The sequence below is a fragment of the Rhineura floridana genome, chromosome 18, assembly GCF_030035675.1.
Source record: "Rhineura floridana isolate rRhiFlo1 chromosome 18, rRhiFlo1.hap2, whole genome shotgun sequence".
Taxonomy (NCBI): Eukaryota; Metazoa; Chordata; class Lepidosauria; order Squamata; family Rhineuridae; genus Rhineura; species Rhineura floridana.
This window is the reverse complement of record NC_084497.1, coordinates 24,863,343-24,887,009: the sequence shown is the minus strand read 5'-3', so window position 1 is coordinate 24,887,009 and position 23,667 is coordinate 24,863,343. Positions and strand designations below refer to the sequence as shown.

At 44.6% G+C, this 23,667-nt stretch overlaps 2 protein-coding genes across 8 annotated transcripts in view; one reads left to right on the top strand and one right to left on the bottom strand.

Moving 5' to 3' along the window:
• Positions 1–1,938, top strand: part of LOC133372873 (cyclin-dependent kinase 11B) — a 30,352-nt gene extending 28,414 nt beyond the window's left edge. For 5 of the 6 annotated variants that reach the window (XM_061601978.1, XM_061601981.1, XM_061601980.1 and 2 more), the window contains one exon: positions 1,401–1,938. In XM_061601978.1, coding sequence (XP_061457962.1) covers positions 1,401–1,493 — 93 coding nt within the window. In that variant the 3' untranslated portion in view covers positions 1,494–1,938. The remainder of the gene's footprint in view (positions 1–1,400) is intronic. The other variant, XM_061601979.1, reaches the window with a different exon arrangement.
• Positions 1,939–8,881: 6,943 nt separating this feature from the next.
• Positions 8,882–23,667, bottom strand: part of MMP23B (matrix metallopeptidase 23B) — a 28,761-nt gene continuing 13,975 nt past the window's right edge. For both annotated transcript variants that reach the window (XM_061601393.1, XM_061601392.1), the window contains 5 exons: positions 23,192–23,359; positions 17,844–18,008; positions 14,845–14,955; positions 12,234–12,360; positions 8,882–10,392 (listed from right to left, as the gene is read on the bottom strand). In XM_061601393.1, coding sequence (XP_061457377.1) covers positions 10,218–10,392; positions 12,234–12,360; positions 14,845–14,955; positions 17,844–18,008; positions 23,192–23,359 — 746 coding nt within the window. In that variant the 3' untranslated portion in view covers positions 8,882–10,217. The remainder of the gene's footprint in view (positions 10,393–12,233; positions 12,361–14,844; positions 14,956–17,843; positions 18,009–23,191; positions 23,360–23,667) is intronic.

Sequence of the window (23,667 nt, the reverse complement as noted above, 5' to 3'; positions counted from 1 at the left end):
AGTTTCTAGACCTCACTGATATTGTTCCACCGTGTCTTCCACTTTTCTCTTGTGGCTCAGGGCTCACCTTTTTAATACAGGAATAGGAAACCTTTGGCTCGCCACATGCTGCTTGGGCTCCAACTCCCATCAGCCTTGACCATTGACCGTGCCAGCTGGGGTTGATGGGAGATGTAGTTCAGCAGCAATCCACAGGGCCAAAGTTTCCCCGTGCCTCCGGGTCCTTTTACCCAAGAGCAGCGCTGTAACAGGGAGAAGGGCCATAGCCCGCAGTACAGACCCTGCTTTTATATGCCCAGGTTTGATCTCTGGCCTTCTCCAGTTAAGAGGGTCAAATAGCAAGCCGGCTCTCTCGTCTCTCCCCCAGAGGAGAGGCTGGCAAGGGCAACATTGGGGAAGGCAAGCCTCCTTCCCCAGCCTCCCAGATGTTCCAGCTGCTGTGGTGGGGTGGCTTTTGTTCCCCGGTCCTACACAGACTGTATCTGGTTTTGGCTTGTTGGGTTCGCAAGTTGCGCAGACCAGAGGTAAGTTTAATTTTAACTGCCAGTGCTTTGTTGAGAGCTTGTAGCACACGTGAGAGAGAGAGCTGGATCAGACCAAAACACTTGTCTACACCAGCATCCCATTTTCTACACTGACAGTGCCTTTTGGGAATCCAACAAGCAGAGCTGTTGTCTCTCAGGGACTGGCATTCAGCGGGAACCTTCCTCTGAACCCGGCAGCTGCATATAACCAGTGTCATGACTAGCTAGCTATAGATAGCATTCCCCTCCGCCACAGATTTGTCTCATCCCCTTTTCAAGCCATCTAGATTGATGGCCATCGCCACATCTTGTGGTGGTGAGTTCCGTAAGTTTACCCTGCAATGTGCGAAGACACCATCAGTGTCACTGGAGGGCTTTTTAGATTTTGCGGGGGGGGGGGGGGGTTGCTCCAGTGTGCATCACTTTACCCTTACTGACATCAAATGTATAGAATTATTTTTAAAAGATGTTTTAAAGTGCTTTTAGTGTTTTTTGTTTGCCGCCCTGGGCCCCTTCTGGGGGGAAAGGGCAGGATATAAACAAATAATCAAACAGGTCATTTTGTTTCCCACTTGCCCGTTTTGGAGAGATTTAAAAGAGGATTTGACGAATTTACGGAGGGCTATCAGTGGCTACAACCTGCAATGGCTGTGCTCTCCCTCTTCTGTCAGAGGGAATATGCTGCTGAATAGCAGTTGCTGGGAATCACGAATGGGGATTGTTACTGTTATGGTCAGGTCAGAAGTGAAAGACGAGATGACCCCTTGGTGCCCCATCCAGCAGGTTGACGTTCTTAGCTTCCCTTATCCACAGCTGACTCTGTTGCTAGTGCAATATTATAAGGGTTAGGGTCTCTCATCGTTTTTCTCATTCAAGGGGGACGACGATTTGAAAGACACCGGCTTCCACCTTACTACCACAAACCAAGGGGCATCAGCTGCGGGACCAGGCTTCAGTCTGAAGTTTTAAGCGTAAGATCAAGCTATGCAGGGAGGAGACGGGGAGATGCAAGAGGGAAGTGGACGCTTTGCTCAAGCTGTCGGCAAGCGCATTGACAAGCCATCACTTTGCTTCTTTCCCGCCAGAAATCCACTCCTCTATTTTTTTTTTTACTTGGTTTTGGAGAATGTCACCTGCAAGTAGTGAGGAAAAACTCTCTTCCTGTGTACTGGCACAAAAAGGGTGTTGCGTTTCCATTGCAAGAATTGGAACGAATCTGAAAAGCCAAGGACTGTTTGCCACAGAAGAAAAAACTACACGAAACCAAATCCCAGCAAACTTGAATTACACTTTTGGAACTGTTTTCTTTTTTCCTTTTCTCTTTTGTTTTTATTTAAATCTTCTGTTCTGGATGGGATTTTTTTTTTTTTTTTGCTTGTACATTTGTAGAATAAAAAAGAAATTCAATTTTTAATTGTTTTTCCAATATGAAGGAAACTTTATCTTCTTCGCTACCACCAGACTTGGGATCAGAAAATGATTTGCTCAGAGACCTTCACTTCCCCCTTCCCCCCCCCCCTCAGCATTTATTTATCTATTTATGCACTGCTGTGAGTTTTCCTCACTTTCACTTCTGGAAGTTGAAATATATTGACAATTGAGCAGTCACCTTACATTTTAAATTTTCCATGGGGAATTTTGTGATGCAGCGCGGAGTAGCCTATCAAAATGTTCGGGGAAACGTGTAGAATCCAATCATTGATGATGGATTTCTGCAACGTTGCCCAGGTGTTTGCTAACCTACAAAGGCTTTGCGGAGGGCGAGTGGGTCAAGTTGCTGCTTGTTCCCCTCTACCTACCTATCTTGCCTGCCTGTCTTGTCAGCTGCTGACCATGTACCTTGGCATCGTGCAAGGTGTGATGTCCTTTGGTCACACGGAAGAGCACAAGAGCCTTGTGTTGCACAAGGCTGTTCAAACAGCGGCAAGAATGCAAGAGATGGCTGTGCAGCGGACGTCCTCAATTGGTGGGTTTGACTCTGAGCGACAGCTAGCTTTGGCCTGCTGGTTACTTTTGATTGCTGCTGTTATGTGCCTTCAAGTCGACTACGACTTACAGCGACCCTATGAATCAGCAACCTCCAAGAGCATCTGTCATGAACCACCCTGTTCAGATCTTATAAGTTCAGGTCTGGCTTCCTTTATAGAATCAATCCATCTCTTGTTTGGCCTTCCTCTTTTTCTACTCCCTTCTGTTTTTCCCAGCATTATTGTCTTTTCTAGTGAATCCTGTCTTCTCATGATGTGTCCAAAGTATGATAACCTCAGTTTCATCATTTTAGCTTCTAGTGATAGTTCTGGTTTGATTTGTTCTAACTCCCAATTATTTGTCTTTTTCGCAGTCCATGGTATGCGCAAAGATCTCCTCCAGCACCACATTTCAAATGAGTTGATTTTTCTCTTATCTGCCTTTTTCACTGTCCAACTTTCACATCCATACATAGAGATCGGGAATACCATGGTCTGAATGATCCTGACTTTAGTGTTCAGTGATACATCTTTGCATTTGAGGACCTTTTTTAGTTCTCTCATAGCTGCCCTCCCCAGTCCTAGCCTTCTTCTGATTTCTTGACTATTGTCTCCATTTTGGTTAATGACTGTGCCAAGGTATTGATAATCCTTGACAAGTTCAATGTCCTCATTGTCAACTGTAAAGTTACATAAATCTTCTGTTGTCATTACTTTAGTCTTTTTGATGTTCAGCTGTAGTCCTGCTTTTGTGCTTTCCTCTTTAACTTTCATCAGCATTCGTTTCAAATCATTACTGGTTTCTGCTAGTAGTATGGTATCGTCTGCATATCTTAAATTATTGATATTTCTCCCTCCAATTTTCACACCACCTTCTTGGTCCAATCCTGCTTTCTGTATGAGATGTTCTGCGTATAGATTAAATAAATAGGGTGATAAAATACACCCCTATCTCACACCCTTTCCGATGGGGAACCAATCAGTTTCTCCATATTCTGTCCTTACAGTAGCCTCTTGTGCAGAGTATAGGTTGTGCATCAGGACAATCAGATGCTGTGGCACCCCCATTTCTTTTAAAGCATTCTATAGTTTTTCATGATCTACACAGTCAAAGGCTTTGCTGTAATCTATAAAGCACAGGGTGATTTTCTTCTGAAATTCCTTGGTCTGTTCCATTATCCAACGTATATTTGCGATATGATCTCTGGTGCCTCTTCCCTTTTTAAATCCAGCTTGGACATACGGCATCTCTCGCTCCATATATGGCAAGAGCCTTTGTTGTAGAATCTTGAGCATTACTTGAGTTGCATGGGATATTAAGGCAATAGTTCAATAATTACTGCATTCCCTGGGATCCCCTTTCTTTGGAATTGGGATGTATATGGAACACTTCCTGTCTGTGGGCCATTGTTTAGTTTTTCATATTTCTTGACAGATTTTAGTCAAAATTTGGACAGATGCAGTCTCAGGAGCTTGTAGCAACTCTATTGGTATGCCGTCTATTCCTGGTGATTTGTTTCTTCCAAGAATTTTAAGAGCAGTTTTGACCTCACATTCTAAAATTTCTGGTTCTTCATCATATGGTTCCTCCGTGAATGAATCTGTCATCCTGGCATCTCTTTTGTAGAGTTCTTCAGTGTATTGCTTCCATCTTCCTTTTATTTCATCTCGGTCAGTCAGAGTGTTCCCCTGTTGATTATTCAACACCCCTACTCTTGGTTTAAATTTCCCTTTCATTTCTCTAATCTTTTAGAATAGATGCTAAACCATTCTTAATTGATACCAAAGGGTGATTTAATAATATATTACATCTTGCAGCATCGCTGTTATTTTTCATCATTCCATTTTTATCTAAGAACATTTAGAAGGCCTACCAAGGAATTAGGGATCCATTCTTGTGACTCAGGGTGGGGGTGGTTTGCAGGCATTTAAACACCGAAAAGTGACAATGGAGCTGGCACCTATCGTGAACTGTGGGCTGGATCCAACCGAGTCCAACTCAGAACAGACACAGTAAAATTAAGAGCCCCTCCTGTCCATTAGTGTCTTAGGACTCGGTTGGATACAACTCTGTCTGGTTTCTGGCAAAGTTATGTTATGTTATGTTACGTTTTATTTCTAGGCCGCCTTTCGGCCAAATAGGCCCCCAAGGCGGCTTACACACAAATAATTTACAAATACAAAATGCAAATAAAAACAATACAATTTACAATAAAACAAAATCAAACTAACAAAGTCCTAACATCTCTAAAAAACAGGAGCAGCAAACCAAAAGCATTAATCTTCCTGGTAAAGGGCAGTCCCCAGAAAAATGTCACTAAGAGCAGGGGTGGGGGGCAAAGCAGGTGGAAAAGCATGCCCCTTGATGGTCCCAGCACAGTCCCACCCCTGCAGCAGCATGTCTCAGCCTGCAGCTCTTCCTGATAAGGCCCACGCAGAGGGGTGGGGCAAGGCAGATGGAAATGCTTGCCCCTTGATGGTCCCAGCACAGTCCCACCCCTGCAGCAGCATGTCTCAGCCTGCAGCTCTTCCTGATGAGGCCCACGCAGAGGGGTGGGGCAAGGCAGGTGGAAATGCTTGCCCCTTGATGGTCCCAGCAGTCTCACCCCAGCAGCAGTACCTCTCAGTCTGCAGCTCCTCCTGGTATGGCCCAGGCAGAGGGGTGGGGCAAGACAGATAGAAATGTTTGCCCCTTGATGGTCCCAGCACAGTCTCATCCCTGCAGCAGCAAGTATTATTAGAATAAGCCTCATCGTCTCAATAATGGGTTCCAATTATTTTTCATTTCTTTCCCTGTTAGTCCAATTTTAGTTTGCAGAAATTCTGTTGCCTCCCCAAGATTTGAAGACATTTGGGTCTGAGCAGCACAAACAAATCCTTTTAAAGCTATCGCTGAACTACGACTTCCATTCTTCTTGGCCATACTGGCTAGGACTGATGGGAGTTGGAGTCTCATAACTTCAGGAGGGCTACATGTTCTCCCCACCCACCCTCTTGCCTACAAAGTGGACTGATCTGCCCCAACACTGCCGTCCTGGTTGCCGATGAATTGGCTAGTTTGCTATTTAACAACTGCCTTTTTCAATGTGCAAAAGAACATGGAAAGGATTTGGTTATGGTTACCTTGGCTAGAGGAGAGAGACTATGAAATTGAGTTGCAGGGCTGCAGCCAGGCAGAGACTCTTGGGGGACGTGGGGTTGGGCAAAAATCTCAAGCTTAATCGCTGCGCTCATTTAAAAACAAATGGGATGTGAGTTTCTAGTCCTTATGACTGCAAAAATACACTTGCAGCTTTGCAGACCAATGCCTGCTGAACACTCAGATGACAGAGGAGGAAAAATAAGGTGCTAGAGGTTGGAACAGAGGAAGCTACCTTACCCCAGCCTTCCTTACTCAGTAGTGGCCTTTCAAAGTCTCGGGCAGAGAGAGGTCTTTCCCTGAGCCTTCTGGGTGTAAAAAACAGGCATGCAATGGCTGAGCCCCCTCTGTACCCAGTTGTAGCAAGGGCTTTCATTGCCTTGCCTGTTCCTTCCTAAAACAGCTAACCGAAAAAGAAAGAAAAATTAGCTATTTGGGGGAAAATAAGGAGCTTTGTGTGCATTTAGCCACGTTACAAGTTTTTCTTTGGCTTGGCCACCAGTTCAAGGACTTGTGCCAGCCAGGCAAAAAGCACTTGAGTTCATCGAGCTGGGGCCTGGATGGCTGCATTCAGTCTCTGGGCCAGAGGTTTCCCCATGCTTTCTTGTAAGGCAGGCCAGTAGCACCCTCGCCCCAAATAAGGCAGGTGGGGTGAACCTAGAGAGTGAGTGGCTTCCTTTAGGCTGCCTCACCAGTTCATGGCAGAGGCCAGATTCAAACCAGGGATCTCCTAATCTGGGGCTCTTTCTTAGCTATTTCACTGCCCCCCTTTTTGTAATTGTTATTTGGTGGGTTGGGTTTGTGCTGTACGACGGTGCTAGTAGACCAGGGCTGAGGAACCTATGGCCTTCCAGACATTGCTGGACTCCAGCTCCCATCACCCCTGACTGCTGGGGCTGATGAAAGCTGTAGTTCAGAAACATCTTGCAAGGGCAGAGCCACTCCACTCCTACCCTAAGCTGTGGGATTCCTCCCCAGAGTAGCGCATCTGTCACTTTCATTATACAGTTTCTGTTGTATGGTAAAGATGTACCTTTACACTCGAGAGACATATTTTTTAGAACCCATCCTATTCGCTTGCCTGTGATTTGTTTTTACAACCAGGCCCTCCAGCTGTCGTCAGACTACAACACCATCAGCCCCCAGTTCAGATGGTGAATGGTTAACGGTGACGGGAGTTGTAGCTGGACAATGTCTGGAGGGTCACAGTTTCCCCACCTGAACTAATTTTAACATGAACTGTAATCTGCCCAGGGTGAAGGGCAGGGAAGAAATCAAACAAACAGTAATGTTTGCACATATGTGCACATGTGCGCGCACTCTGCTACAAAGTGACCATTTTTTTCTGGCCACTGGCATGCTACACCTCCCACAGGGCGAATGAAGCCCTTGAGCAAAATAAGGTTCAAATTCTTAAGAATGGGCTTGGAGGGGCTTAACTTGTTTTCTACGCTCACCCTACTATTTTTTATTCCTGTGTATTCTGAAGTGCTTTGAAACTAGGAGAAGGAAGTCTCTATCTTTGGTACATCTGCAGAAGAAATCTGCTGTGACCTCTACATAGCATTTTTCACATCTGTTACGTGGTTTTGCTGCCCTGCTGGGAAAAAATGAACAGATAATGATATATTGTTGTGCTCAACTTACATTCCCCTTAACATACCACAGAAGACCAGTTTACTGTGGTCTAGATTATTTATCAAGAAGTCAGAAGAAGGCTAGGACTGGGGAGGGCAGCTGTGAGAGAACTAGGAAAGGTCCTCAAATGCAATGATGTATCACTGAACACCAAAGGCAGGATGATTCAGACCATGGTATTCCTGATCCCTATGTATGGATGTGAAAGTTGGACAGTGAAAAAAGCGGATAAGAGAAAAATCAACTCATTTGAAATGTGGTGTTGGAGGAGAGCTTTGTGCATACCATGGACTGCGAAAAAGACAAATAATTGGGTGTTAGAACAAATTAAACCAGAACTATCACTAGAAGCTAAAATGATGAAACTGAGGTTCTCATACTTTGGACACATCATGAGAAGACATGATTCACTAGAAAAGACCATAATGCTGGGAAAAACAGCAGGGAGTAGAAAAAGAGGAAGGCCAAACAAGAGATGGGTTGATTCCATAAAGGAAGCCACAGACCTGAACTGACAAGATCTGAACACGGTGGTTCATGACAGATGCTCTTGGAGGTCGCTGATTCACAGGGTCGCCATAAATCGTAATCGACTTGAAGGCACATAGCAACAAAGATGATGACAATCAATTAAAATATTTTTGTTGTCAAAACATCTGCTGTAGACCACACACATTGTGGGGTTCCTCTTTTCTTGACTGCCGTCCCCGCAACTTTACTGACAACAACCGAATTTTGCAAAAGAGTACTTTGCCCCTGCTCATTTTCCTGCCATCTGCCAGCGTCTTCTAGGACTTCTAGATTGTGCCAAAGTGTCTACTCTAGAGGTGGAGAACTTCAGGCACTTCTGTGTGGCCATCTGATCGCTCCCCTGGATGGAGGAGAAAGACGGGAGTATGTGTGTGTGTATAGAAACAAACCCACTGGACAAAAGTAACATTTACAGCCATTGCTCTGCCTACCATGGGCATGTAGCCTTCCGCAAAAGCTTGCCCAGAAGTGAATGCTGCCCTTGGGCTGGAAAAGGTTCTCCATCATTAGACTATATGGGGTGCTCCAAATGGCATGAGCCATTTGTAAATTATGAGCCGTAGACACCTTACTAATTTCAGTGGGTCTTCTCTGAGTAGGGCTAATGTTGGCTACAACCCCATCTTTCCCACCACCGTGGTGCCTGCCGCATTCCCTGCACATTGTCCTTCCCAAGACGGTCGCTTCCCACCCCAGCTTACCAAACAGCTATTTGGTGGTCTGGAGGGCTGTGATTTTATGTGGGGCTGCCTGTCTACAGTCCTGAAGGTCTGATCCATCTCCTTTCTGGAGACGGAAGGGAGTAAATCTGGAACCTTCCGCACGCAAAAACAGAGCGGTTTCCCCTCTTCAAACGTACCACTGTTCATTTCAATGCACAAGCCCAGCTTCATAAAAACAAGAGGGAGGGGGTGATTGCAGGTCAGGAAGGATGCTAACACAACCATGCAGCTGTCTGTCATTACTCTCTTAACCTAATTTATTCAGGCCATCTGTTTTCCTTTTAGAAAGGGTTGCCGACACCATAATTTCTATATCAGTCAGTAAGAAACTAAGCTTAAAAAAAACAGAAATGAGAATGATGGCAGGGCCAGAGGGAAGCACTTTATTCAAACAGGAGAACAGCCCTAATTGACGGGTGAAATTCCAAGTGGATAAACAGTCCCTTTGCTTTCCAGAAGCTTCAGACAGCCGTTGCAAAAGACGGCTGAACCAACTGCATCACACAGCACATGCAAGGCATTAACAGTGACTTTCCAGGCTTGACTTAGCTGTCAAGGGGAAACATTACAGGAAGCAATAAGAGAGGAGATAATTGCTCATAGCAGACAATCTTTTGTTACTCTGATGAATATGTGATCTTTACCGTCAGTACCTTTATGACCTCGGAGTTGTGTAGGACTTTTACGTATCCAAAAATGCTTTACATCTATTATCTACAACAACTTTGGTTGGAAAGTCAGTATTAACTAAAGTTAGAGATGGGGAGAAATTCGATTCAGTTCACATTTCAAGCTGGATTTATCAAATTTGCACTTTCCGAAACAGTACGAGAATATTGAAACACAGCCGGCCTTCAAAATTCGCACTCATGCAAATTTTACGATGCAGTTCACCAGCCAAACAGCATATTGTATGAGGGGGAAATATGCATAAAAATGAATACGTTAGTGAAAATAACATGCAAGAATGCATTGTGTTAGGAGAAATTGGTTGCAAAAATGGGTACAGTAGTCAAAACTGCATACAAAACTGATTCACACTAAATTCACAATAAAATGCTGAAGAATTTTCACATTGTTTTTTTTAAAAAATTAGCAAAATTGCTCGAGAAAAATGGAAAACTGAATCAGATTGGAAAAATGAGAAAGTGAGGGAACAAAATGGGCAGATCTTTCCATCCATAACTGTGTTATAACAAAATACTGCAGCTGAAGAAATTTAGATTGTGGCATTCCTAAAGGTCACTTAGTTAATTTATGGCTGAAGTCAGATTTCAATGACAGCCCATCACCTAGCCACTAAACACCCCATTTTCCATCATCATCCATAGAATCTGGACCATCAAAGCCAGGCAGGCTTTGTTCGGGCAGTGTGGTTGTCACATTTGAAGGAAACTATCTAGCCGCCATTCCTTGTGACAAAAGGAAAGAAAACAGCCCTTTTGGCTCCATCTCTATGATCTAGGTCAGGGCTGCTAACATTATTTTGTACTCATCTCCTTTTGGAAGTGATATTTTCTCGTTGAGGGAAGTTCCAGCCTCCTCACGTGTTAGCAAAAAGAGGTTTTGTGGTTTGCAGATCTATCTAGATGAGCACTGCTAAAAGTAAAATATACACATGACAGACAGGGGGAGGAGCCCAATATGGGATGGAAAACATTTGGATTATACTGAAAGTCCTTGCAACCGGTCCTTGCTAGTGCTTCAGCCTCACCCTCCAGGAATATGTGGTCAGAGTTTTAGACTTTTTCTTCACGACACAAGTATAGGTCCCTTCATTGATTGCATTGGCTATGATGCTCATGTGGTCGTCATTCAGAGACAAGTATCCAGGATAGGAGTATTCCAAAAGCTCCTTCTCTTTATACCAACTGTGTGGGGAAAAGGAAGAGAGAAGAGCTGGCTGAATTAATATCCACCAGGTTTGAACTCCAGTGCAGGATAGACATATTCCACTTGGGGTTTTACTTCAAACTGAACTGAAGCACCTTGGACAACTTCTTGAAAGTTCAGACTAAAACCCGGAGTGGATCCCACCGCCCCACTGGCACGGAGCCACCACCAGCTGCCACTGGACATATTAAACGTAAGCCCACATTGGAATTAACACAAAGGAATTAAAGGTTTCGCACATTGTTACTGCACTAACTGCTACGTTACATTGAGTTGCATCCCACGTTAATCATACTCCCACCCGTTGAAGTCAACAGGCTTACTAAGTTTCATTCATTTCAATGGGTCTACTTTGAGGACTAGCATTGAATACAGGCCATGATCCCTGATCCAGGTAGAGACCCAGAAGAAGGAATCCGCATGTATCCCTCAGGGGTCACCAACATGGCACCTACGGGCACCAGCGTGCCCACCAGTACTTCCTATGGCACCCACAAAAGGTTTCAGTAAGTACCCCCTCAAATACCCACTTCTCTTCCTGCTCAGTTTGCCCTAGCCTGGCCTCTCCTTACATCAGACAGACCCCCCTTCAACATGCCCACATTTCATTGGCTGCCAGGACTGGGACACCTGCTGTGATTTCCATCCTGAACAGAGAAGAGGTACAAAGACTGGTGCCCACGGCACTTTCTCGCCATTCCAAGCGTGCCTGCTGGCCCAAAAAGGTTGATGACTCCCTGACCTAAGTAGACAAAAGGTGAGAATGCCTTCTCCGGGGAGGAGGGAGAGGAGACAAGCTTCCCCAACCCAGAAGCCCCTATTATTATTATCATTTATTACATTTGTATGCCGCCCCATAGCCGAAGCTCTCTGGGCGGTTGACAACAATTAAAACATTAAAAACAAATAGACAAATTTAAAAACACATTTTTTAAAAATAAATAAATTAAAAACATGCTAAAACGCCTGGGAGAAGAGGAAAGTCTTGACCTGGCGCTGAAAAGATAACAATGCTGGCACCAGGCGCACCTCATCAGAGAGATCATATGCTATGTACTGATGTCGTGCAAGTCCTGGAGGACTTGGGATGGTAAGAGGGCAGCCTCTGGCGATCGAGAAGGGCGCCGTCTCATTCTCTTTGCCTTGGCAAAATGTCTTGGGTTGACCCTTGGCTCCAGAGATGGTGGTAGGCTTTGGTGACTACCCAGAAATGGCCAAGGGCTGTTGCTCAGTGGTGGCACATCTGCTTTGCATGCAGAAGGCCCCTGGTTCAATCCATGGCTTCTCCAGCTAGGACTGTGAGAGAACCCTCCCTGAAATCCCTGAGAGCTGCTGCCAGTCAGTGTAGACAATACTGAGCAAGATAGACCAATGGTCTGACTTGGTAGAAAGCAACTTCCCATGTTTAAAGGATGGGTGACCCACAAATAAGTCCCTGTGTTTAAAATGTGTCTGAAACTGACCTGCTGCCGGTCAGTGCAGCCATGTGTTTTAAATTGTTTTTTTTTTTTAATTTAAATTGTGTTTTTAAATTGTTTTTGTGTTTTACAATTTGTATATTTGTTTTTTATTGTTTTTAATCGCTGTAAACCGCCCAGAGAGATTCGGCTATGGGGTGGTATATAAATGTAATAAATAAGTAAATAAATAAACTGTACTGCACTAGAAAGACCAACGGCCTTGCTCAGCTTCTTAGATAACTCCTGATGCCGGCCCTCATGAAAGATAAGCCCCTCTTCCAAAAATCACGCACAGATGTGTCAAAAAATTCATATTCCTGTGGCTCAACCCCCCCCCCCCAGCCAAGCAAGATACTTACTAAACTTTGCCCTTTTTATGAATGATTTTCTGGCCGCAGCGGAAGGTGACGTTCCTCCCTGCGGGGACAATCCTCGTCTTCATCCTTGGGGGAGGTGCAGTTGGCATCACCATCGGGAAAGGGAATTCTGCCGGCAGATTGTGCAAAAACACAAGGTCATATGGTCAGCTTTGAGCTACAGGATCCGGTCACAAAAATGAGCCTTGATTATCCTTTCCTGCTGTTTTGGTTTTACTAATGAGTTATGGCTCCGGGTGCGGGGAAAGGGATTGCTTTGAAAATCAAGGGATAACTGAGGAAGGGCTGCAGGTCAGCGGCAGAGCATCTGTTTTGCATGTAGAAGGTCCCAGGTTCAGTCTCAGCATCTCCGGGTCGGGTTAGGAGAGAACCCTGCTTGAAACCCTGAAGAGCCGCTGCCAGTCAGTGTAAACAACATTGAGCCAGATAGACCAATGGTCTGACACTGCAAGGCATCTTCAGAGCATCTGCCTGGCATGTAGAGGGTCCCAGGTTCAATCCCCTAGGCTGTGGGAGATGGTGCTTAATCTCAACCTCTCATTCCCTTTCCCAAATCTAAGATCCCTCCCTGTCTCCATTAGGCTCCTCCCCAAAGGCCTATTGCGTGCCTTTCCTGCTTTCAGCGGGCGCCACAAAGCTCTGCCCCTACCATATAAGACTCCTCCCCTTTGCCTCCGAAGCTCCACCCAGTGAGGCTAAAGCTGGACCTAGGAAGCTGCCATATACATGGAGCCAGATCCTTGGTCCATCTAGTTCCCAATATTGTCTACCCCAGGGATGGGGAACCTGTGGCCCTCCAGGTGCTATTGGACTCCAGCTCCCATCAGCCCCAGCCAGCATGGCCAATGGTCAGGAAAGATGGGAATTGTAGTCCATCAATGGCTGGTGGACCTCAGGTTCCCTGGTCTACACTGAGTAGCAGAGGTTTATTTATTTATTTATTAAATTTGTATACCGCCCCATAGCCGAAGTTCTCTGGGTGGTTTACAATAACTAAAAACAAATACAATTTAAAATACATCTTTTAAAAACAATTTATGAACGGCCAGATGAAAACCTGAGCTCCAGAAACCCCAAATATCTCCCAGATAAACAGCAAGGGGTGATTGTAAACGCATACGTCAGTTCCTGTCTCTCTCCAGTCCACGTGCGACTGCCTTCCGGCCATACTTTGCAGTCCTTATACGTGGTGGAACAGCCTTCGACCGTCATCCGGCCCCACGAGAGGGAAGCAATTTCAGGGGAAGACATTATCAGATGGGCTTTAAATGCCTCCCTTTCTCTCTCACATGTAAGCAACCTCTGGATTAACAGATTTTCCTGTCCCTCTGGAAAGGCATAAGGAATGCCTTTTACCTGCCCTTCCCTCCTAGCCTCCTAGAGATTGTCCAGAGTTTCAGGCAGGGAATCCTTCCTGCTACGCCTGGAGGATGCCACTGATAGAGAACATCAGAAGAGCCAACGGCCCATCGAGTCCAGCTTCCTGTCCTCACAGCAGCCAACCAGATACCTAAATGGGAAGCCCACAAGCAGGACTTGAGTGCAGGAGATGCTTTCAGCTCCAGCCCAAGTCACCACTATCTCTGCTTCTCAAATCCAAAACACTGCCAAACTGGCTCCAAGCACGCATCATCATTTATGAATTGCTTCCCACAAGGCAGCGATTTACAATATACTTTCCCAAACTCTATTGGAAGTTGCATTCCAAAAGCTGGGGAGAGATCCCCAGCTATCAGGAGACCATGGTCTTAGCTCCCATTCATAAAGTATCAGCCAGCATCCTGGACAAGCCGAGCCATTAGCCTAAGAAAAGGAGGTTGACCCTAGCATCTATTCCTTATTTTGTTGTTATGTGCCTTCAAGTCGATTACGACTTATGGCGACCCTATGAATCAGAGACCTCCAGTAGCATCTGTCATGAACCACCCTGTTCAGAACTTGTGAGTTCAGGTCTGTGGCTTCCTTTATGGAATCAATCCATCTCTTGTTTGGCCTTCCTCTTTTTCTACTCCCTTCTGTTTTTCCCAGCATTATTGTCTTTTCTAGTGAATCATGTCTTCTCATGATGTGTCCAAAGTATAATAACCTCAGTTTCATCATTTCAGCTTCTAGTGATAGTTCTGGTTTAATTTGTTCTGACACCCAATTATTTGTCTTTTTCGCAGTCCATGGTATCCGCAAAGCTCTCCTCCAACACCACATTTCAAATGAGCTGATTTTTCTCTTATCTGCTTGTTTCACTGTCCAACTTTCACATCCATACATAGAGATCGGGAATACCATGGTCTGAATGATCCTGACTTTAGTGTTCAGTGATACATCTTTGCATTTGAGGACCTTTTCTAGCTCTCTCATAGCTGCCCTCCCCAGTCCTAGCCTTCTTCTGATTTCTTGTCTTCATTTTGGTTAATGACTGTGCCAAGGTATTGGTAGTCTTTAACAAGTTCCATGTCCTCATTGTCAACTTTAAAGTTACATAAACCTTCTGTTGCATCTTATTACTATATTATATATCCTATTTAGAAGCAGGTGTCTCAGAATGTTAGATTCCACACACACTCAACTGAATATAAAGCAAAAAAAATTTAATTACCCACGCAAAAATCACAGCTGTACGGGCAATGTTTTTTCATAAACTTTTTGCGCGTTCTGCAGTAGCCTTTCCGAGACCATGACGGGCATATGAAGACTCGATCTTTACAGCCTGGAATAGAAGGAGACAGCAAACAAGTGGGCAATATGTTTTTTTTAGAAATCCAATTCAACTTTGAGCACTTGGATTTCAAACGATTTTACTCCTAAATAATTGATTTTTAATCCTACTCTTCTGCCAAAAAAGGCTCCCACAGCAGCTTACAAATATCAACGATAAGACAATCATGCCTTCAGGCTCGCAATCTAAATGAAACAGCACAAAAGGAAGAGGGATTCAGAGGGAGGAGGAAAACAAGCGAGTTCAAGGTCCTAGTTTATTATATAATAACCAGCCGAAATGGACCCCAAAGTTGCTGGGTTTTCAGTGCGGCCTCAAGCATTTCATCACCCCAACAGCTGAAGCATGCTTTCAAGGTTCAACGGTTTGAGTGTAAGAGCTATACACAGAAAAAAGCATATATTAAAAAACTATACACAGAAATAGGGATGTGCTAGAATTCCACCCAATTTGGATTTGGTACTGAATTTTCCATTAATTTGCTTATCCTCAGTAGCTGAGAGTTGGGTTTTAACACAGCCAATTTCTGCAGCTATTTTTGAAAACGGATTTAAAAAAAAAAAAATCTGCGTCTAAAACATCAATTGCAAGAATGATAATTTATAGATATTTCCTTCAAAAGATCTATATTTTAAGGGAAATCTTGATATTTCCTTTAAAAATATCAATATTTATTGATTTTTTTAAAATCTATATTAATATTGGGGGATTCTGAGCCCCAAAAAAACCCACGGATGGGTGAAAGCAGTGGCTAGAGGATACAGGACGAACTCAAATCAGTGCCAGCCTGTTAGGTTGACAGAATGCTTGCAAACCAGCACCGGACAACGGATCCCATCCCTGATGCATACTTTGAACAAAGAAAACATAAAGCAGTGATTCTCAAATGGTGCGCCCAGGCACACTGGTGCGCCCTAAGAGGTGGCTTAGGTGTGCCTCAAATATTATGGAAGTATATTTTAAAAATGAGAAGAAACCCATTTGTATAGGGTAAGTAATAGTTTTCTATAGTTTATTTTTATTCATAGTTTAAAATATATCAATATATTTTTAGTTTTGTACACAAAGTGCGCCAGAAAATATTTATGTTTTACAGTGCGCCGCAAACCAAAAAAGTTTGAGAACCGCTGACATAAAGCGTTGCAGCAGGCTTATCAAGTCATAAGAGGAGAAAAAGAGCCTTGAAGCTGGATGAAGCGAAAGACCCACCGAAGTCTAGCACCCTGCTCTCATAGCACCTGAGTTTGCAGATAAGTCTTGTGGACGGGACAGGTGGCTTGGCTGACTTCAGTTGTGTCGTGGCAAATTCAGAAGTGCAGGGTCCCTTCACGATAGTCATGCCACACCCCCTTTTCCACTGTCCCTCCTTGCTCTCCCTGTCATCTCACAAGCCAATCAGCGTGAAAGGAGAGGCTGTGTGTTAGCTATTGAGAAGAGTCTTCTGAATGGCTGGCTCACCTCCTTTCATGCTCTTCACATCGGCTAACACACTCCCTTTTCATGCTGATTGGCTTTGGCTCATATGTAGGGACCTGGCTGGGACTCCGCTCCCAAAAAAGTAACGGGTCTACGACCCCCCGCATCCCTGGACGACTACACCCCTGGGTTAACTTGCTTTAAGGACAAAAACAGAACCGTGGTAAGATGTGGCTGTACCACCTCTTCCCGGGAGGGTCCAGTCCTCGGTCATTAGATGGAGATGCCAATTCAATAGTTTTCAAACACAAATTGTAGGGAAAAAATAGGGTTGGTTTCTGGGGCTCTCAGTCGTGCAATTCTACTTTCCTGCCCCCAAGCTGTAACTATACCCTTTCATAGAGAATTTCTCTGATGGACTGAAAGCATATCATTTCCTCTCCCCAAGACTGTCTGGTTTTAGGAGGCCCGGCTCAGAAAATCTGGGGAAGGTTGAGCCGCTAACGTCCAAACTAAAGCTCTTATGTAAGAAATTTGGTGGTGGCTGTGGAGATAATTGCTGCTTTCAGGACAGCAGAAATGGGAGAAATTTGACTGAGACGCATTTCTGTACAAGGAAGCTGCAGGGATAGGCAGCTGACACTCAAGAGCCAGCATGGTGCACTGATTAGAGCATCAGAGTAAGACATAGGAAACTTGGCCATGAACCTCAAAAGGGTGACCTTGGGCTAGTCACCGTCTCTCAGTCTAGCCTACCTCGTGGGGTTGTTGCGAGGATAAAATGGGGAGTGGGAACAATCATGCACGCCACCTTGAGCTCCTTGTGAGAAAGGATACAAATAAACAATCTGGCCCCTGTGGACTTTTCATCTGGCCCCCAATGCAGCCCCCACATCCAACAGCCCCCTCCCCTGCATGAACCAGGACAGAAAGGGCTTTTGGATCCCTCCTACAAGGAGGCACCATTGCCTTTGAGATATCAGCAGCCAGGACATTGGTCTCCACTCTCATCTCAGGCCAATTTGCATGTACAGCAACCAACAGACCTTGTACAAAAAGAAAGATCAGAAGACTGCTGTGCTTAACCATACATTGTCAAAGAGTTCTTGTTGAGCCTCCATGCAGCTAACGGATTGGGGGAGAAATCTGATTTGGGGAAAGTATGCATAAAAATGAATGTATTAGTGAAAATAATATGCCCAAAGTCATTCCTTTGCATTTTTGCTGACAAAAAACGCGCACATTAATCAAAACCGTGTACCAAAAAATGCGTTTAGGAGAAGAAATTTGCACTAGATCGCTGAAGAATTTTGATGAGGATTCTTTTAAAAAGCATTCAGAAATTGCTGCAGAAATGTGGGGAACGGAATTTAAGATTAGAAAAATGAGAAATGGATAGAACCGAAAACAGGCAGATCCTTCCATCCCTCCTTGCAGGCACCGCGGCTGATGCTCTCCCTCACCATAAAGCCTGTAGATCCCCCACATCTCATCCTGCGAAATGGTGTTTTTCCCAGTCAACGTGGCATTGAGGTGCATCAGGGCACTGGGATCCAGAGAATGCATGAGGCCCAAGGCATGGCCGATTTCATGGGCTGCAACGTGGACCAGGTCTGTAAGCCAAACACCTGGAAAAGAAAAGAAAAAAGCAAGAGGGGGGGAAATGGTCTCAAAATTAAGAATGTTAACAGGCCAAAGCATCATCATCATCATCATCATCATCATCATCATCATCATCATTATTATTATTATAGTTTATACAGTATACCACTTTTTAGCCAAAAGGCCCCCAAAGTGGTGAACAAAATATTATAAAACATATTACCAAAAAACATAAGAAATAACCAGTAAAAAATAACCAGTAAAAATACAATGCAACAAAAACCATGCAAGAAGAACAAAGGAAAAAATCTTTTGCAACAAAAACCATGTTTTCTTTGTTTTCAAATGATGCACACGATTACCACCGCAGACATGGTCTTAGGAGAGGCATTCCTTGTTTTCTCAGAGGTGCATAATGTCGTCGGCCAATGAATGCCAGGTCAGAACATTGGACCATCTAGCTCAGTATGGTCTACCCTGACTGGCAGCAACCCTCTAGGGCAGGGGCAGCCAGTGTGTCACCCTCCAGATTGGTTGAACTCCCATCGTCCCTGATCATTAGCCATGCTGGATGGGGCTGATGGGATCCCAAAGCAGTTGGAAGGGATCACGTTGCTCCAGAATGTCAAGCCGTAGTTTTGCTAATCCTTCTGGCTGGAAATACCCAAGATATTAGACCCGAGATTGCCTGCATGCAAAGCAGGTGTTGTTCTACCCCTGAGCAATGGCTATTGCCTTATGGTAGGGGTTGGGAGCCTTTGGCCTTCCAGATGTTGCAGAACTACAACTCCCACCAGCCCTACCAAGGATGGCCAATGGCTGGGAACAATGGGAATTGTAGTTGAGCAACATCCGGAAGGCCAAATGTTCTCCGCACCTGTATTGTAGGAAAATGGGAAGCTGCCTTATACCAAGTTAGGCCACGGGTCCACCTGGCTCAGTATCAGCTATACTTACTGCCAGCTATTTTGTGTTATGCCCCCACCCCCTACACATTTTGTGACTGGTACCTACAGCATATTCTCAAAATTCCAAATGTACCCACTGGCCCCAAGAAGGGTGGCCACCCCTGGTGTAATCCTTTCGAGCTATCAAATTATTTTCTTTGGGTAATCTCGTGAAAATCTCGACAACAACCCTGTAAGATAGATCCGCGACTTGTGTCCGATGCTAGTCCTACTTCGAGTAGACCTACTGAAATTAATACAATATCCCAAAATGAATTGAGGACCATTCATTAATGCACATCCCAAACTGAATTGAGGACCATTCATTTCAATGAGTCTCCTCTGAGCAGGACTTAGCTGGATGCAAGCCAGTATCGTTCCCTCCCACTAAATGGGGTTCTTTTAAGGTTGAGAGAGGGATGAACCAGGTTACCTATGGCTACCTAGTAAGCTTGTTGCAGAGGTGAGATTTGCACTTGCAACTCAACCACCTAATTATATGGTAGACCACTGACTGACACACCACCTCCGTAAGGGAGGAAGTGCGGGATATAAATTTAATCAATAAGTAAAATTCAATGCCAATTCCCTTTAAAAACAAATTGCGGTGAGTATTAAGACGCTTTCAAACGCTACATTCGTACCCACATAGGAACACAGGCAGCTGCCTTCTATTGACCCAGACCACTGGCCCACACAGCTCACTTTTGTCTGCACTGACTGGCAGCAGCTTCCCAAGATTTCAGATGGGACATTCCCAGCCCTGCTCGGAGAGGCCGGGGACTGAATGTTCTGCATGCAAGTGCTCTGCCGCTTTTACTTAAACTGCGTAACCAAACGTTTTAGCTAGACCTTCAGTACAATCTGACCACGAGGAAGAAAGGAAAGTAACATTGATTCAGGGTCTGGATCTTGCTGACTGGCCACCCTTTGACCAGCCCTGATTTGCACGAACCCTCAACCCACATCAAAGAATGGCCAGCCGTGATGAGTGCCCCCCCACCAATCTTTCCATAGGTGTCTGATTTTTATGAAGCTTTTGGAGCATTTGGTTTTCATTAAAACACACTCTGAAAAATGTCGTTTTCCCCTTGGCCCAGAGGGGAGGTCGGTTGTGAAATTTGTGGGTTTTTGTTGTTATTATTTATTTATACCCCGCCTTTTGTCCCAAGGCCCTCAAGGCGGCTTACAGAAGACACAAATATCAAAATACAATATAAGAATACATCAATAAAGCAATACAATAAAGCAATATAGTTTACAAAACACAATTTACAAGAGTTAAATAACAATAACCATCACAATCTACATTTCCAACTTAACACCTGCAGCGCTGAAATTGGCCCCAAGGTACCATCTAAAAGCACATAAGTTAACGCACAATAAACCCCACAGTGATGCAACAACACCCCCATTTATTTTCTCTCTTTTCCTAAATAGGAAATAGTTGTACTGTGTTTGCAAAATTGTGTTAAAAGGGGCGCGTGGAAAATCCTGGATTATCAAGCCAAAATGCTGGTCGATGTTCAGAGATGGAAACCAGTCATTCGGGTTCATAGGGCCCACTTCTTGAACTGGAAAGATCCGAAGGCTGACAATTAAGTGCATTCCCCTCCGGTGATGTCACCACTCTGCATTTTTATGGATTATGTCTACTCCAAGGAACCCATCTCATGCTTGGAAACCAGAATCCATAACAGGAGCTCGCAGTTTAATTTGATGGTTAGTCTCTCGCCACCCTTGCTCAGAGGAGGAGAGGGCTTGTACAAGCTTAGCAATCAATTTAGGCTGCAATCCAATACATGTCTACGCAGAAGTAAGTGCCATTGGGTTCAATGGGAGTTACCAATAGGTGTGTAGTGAATTGCAGCCTTAATCATGAGATGTTGGCCTATTAAAAAATGGCAAGGGGGGGACTAGGGACAGAGGTGTCTCATGGAATCATAGAATCATAGAGTTGAAAGGGGCCTATAAGGCCATCAAGTCCAACCCCCTGCTCAATGCAGGAATCCAAATCAAAGCATTCCCAACAGATGGCTGTCCAGCTGCCTCTTGAAGGCCTCCAGTGTTGGAGAGCCCACCACCTCCCTCGGTCATTGGTTCCATTGTTGTACCACTCTAACAGTTAGGACGTTTTTCCTGATGTCCAGCCGAAATCTGTCTTCCTGCAACTTGAGCCCATTATTCCGTGTCCTGCACTCTGGGATGATTGAGAAGAGATCCTGGCTCTCCTCTGTGCGGCAACCTTTCAAGTCCTTGAGGAGTGCTATCATATCTCAGTCTCCTCTTCTCCAGGCTAAACCTGCCCAGTTCTTTCAGTCTTTCCTCATAGGGCTTTGTTTCCAGTCCCCTGATCATCCTCGTTGCCCTCCTCTGAACCTGTTCCAGTTTGTCTGCATCCTTCTTACAGTGCCGGTGTCCAGAACTGGATGCAGTTCTCAAGATGAGGTCTAACCAGTGCCGAACAGAGGGGATTCACATGATTTACTTCTGTCCATTTTGGTTCCTTCAGTTTCTCATTTTTCAAATTTTAAATTCAGTTCTGCATCAATTTGCTTTTTTTAAAAAAAAAAAATTCTCATGAAAATTCATTGGCATTTTAGTGCAAATCTCTCAACACACACATTTGGGTATGCAGTTTTGACTAAACTGTACATGTTTTTGCAAGCAATGTCTCCTAATTTCATGCAGTTTTCACTAATATATTAATTTTTATGTACACGTCCCCAATATATGCTTTTGGGGGGGGCATTGGTTGATTGCAGGGCTGCATCACCAGATTCAGGGTAAGTGTGAATTTCAATGGATGGCTGTGTTTTGGTTCATTGTAGGTTTAAATCAGGAGGACTGAAAACAGAGCGAGGTGGTGAAAACAAAACTATTACAGAATAATGTTTCCATATCTAGTAAAGGCCCATCTGCTTAGCATTTAACGTTCATGTGAAATGGAGCAATCCCATCCACAATGGAGGAGTCAGCTGCCCACAAAATGTCCACGTCTGCAAGAAAGCCAGTGACAGAAGTGGAGAAAAATGTAAATAGCCCCCTTTTTTTTGTTGTTTTGGACAAGAAATCAAGAGAAGAAACAAGCAGCCTCTCCCCACTGATAGCACAACCGCCTGGACCCACGCCAGGGGGCAGTGGTTTATGCAAAAGTGGTTGCAGCCCCTGAGTCACTCAGAGCTGAGGAGGGTTGGGCCACCCCAAAATCTGGAACATTCCATGCACAGAACTCTGCCGTCAGCTCACATTGCAGGCACTATTATTTTTTCCCCCTGATGTCTGGCAGAAGAGACGTGGAAACAGAAAACATGCTGTCTCATCTAATTTGACCCCAAGGAAGATCATCACAATAGCAAGCTTCGATGCTCCTAACGGGGAGCGTTTGGTCACATCTTCATTGTCTAAACTAGCTAAGAACTTCAGAGAATGGCAAGCTGGTTTTTCCCCATTTTGCTCCCAACCAGCCAGTATGACCCTTATAGGCTACTTTGAACAAGAACACAAAAATGTACTGGCATGCTCAATATTTTAAAAACACATACATTGGATTTCTGTGCTAAAGTGTGTGTGTGTGTGTGAGAGAGAGAGAGAGAGAAATTCTGTGACCTGTATACAGGCATACCCCGCTTAACGTTGCTTCACTTAACATCGCCTCGCTATAACATACATGCTCCATATATCCCCATACTCCACTTAATGTTCGTGCGCTTTGCAATAATGTACACTTTATTGGCATGACGCCACTGCCATCTAGTGGTGATTGCGTGCAGTACAAGTGAAGACCATTGCTTCACTTAAAGTTTATTTTCGCTTAAAGTATACTCTCTGGTCCCATTGCGAACGTTAAAGCGGGGTATGCCTGTATGTTATTTAGATTGAGCAAATTTGCATAATATATTCTACAGGTTTTCCTCTCTTACAGAATTCATTTCTGATTTTCCTAGTCAAAGCAATCAAATCTGTCCTACCCCAAATCCTTGAAAATACCTTATATAGCAACTGAGATTCACTATAATTAGCTCACAGACTCCAAAGCATATTCTCTGCATCCAGAGGGGCTAGAAACTTGATTTTTGAAACAAAAACAAAAAAACCCAGAAAGCAAGATTCTGCTTCGGTATCATTCTGCCCTTTTCTTGCACTCCTGCAGAATCACACACAGAAAGAACCAAGGGAAAATGTCAAAAGTCAGAAAAATTGTACCAAACATTGTTTGTAATTATGTGGATCTGTAGAGTTTAAGGACGCGGCTCACTTACCCTTTTTCCAGCTGAACCGCGTGTCCCCCACAATCCAGTATTCATGGTCATCAAAATGGATCTCGCCGGTTTGCGGGAAAAAGGCGTGGGCAAGCTCTCCCGTTATGCCGTCAAAACAGTGATGGATTTGGGACTCTAGGCAGTCCGTGTGGTTTATGGAATAGAAGCCTGGAAGAAATTGCAGGCCAGGGGAAGAGAAAGAGAAGAAGTGGGACAGCTTCATAACTACGGAGACGGCAGAGGCTGGTCCTTTAGGGTAAATGGAGCACCGCCCCACCAGCTTCAGCTGCTCTCAACCTGCTTGCCATCTTCCTTATGACCACTCACCTCCACCTACTGTTGGTCATCCTGCCTTCTGCCCCACCAGTCCCCATGGGCACCAGCCACCACAGTATGGAAATGCATGTACGGGAAGCAAGCACCAGCACACTAAGGTGGGGTGAGCGGCCGGGACAGTATTATACTGAGCCGGACCA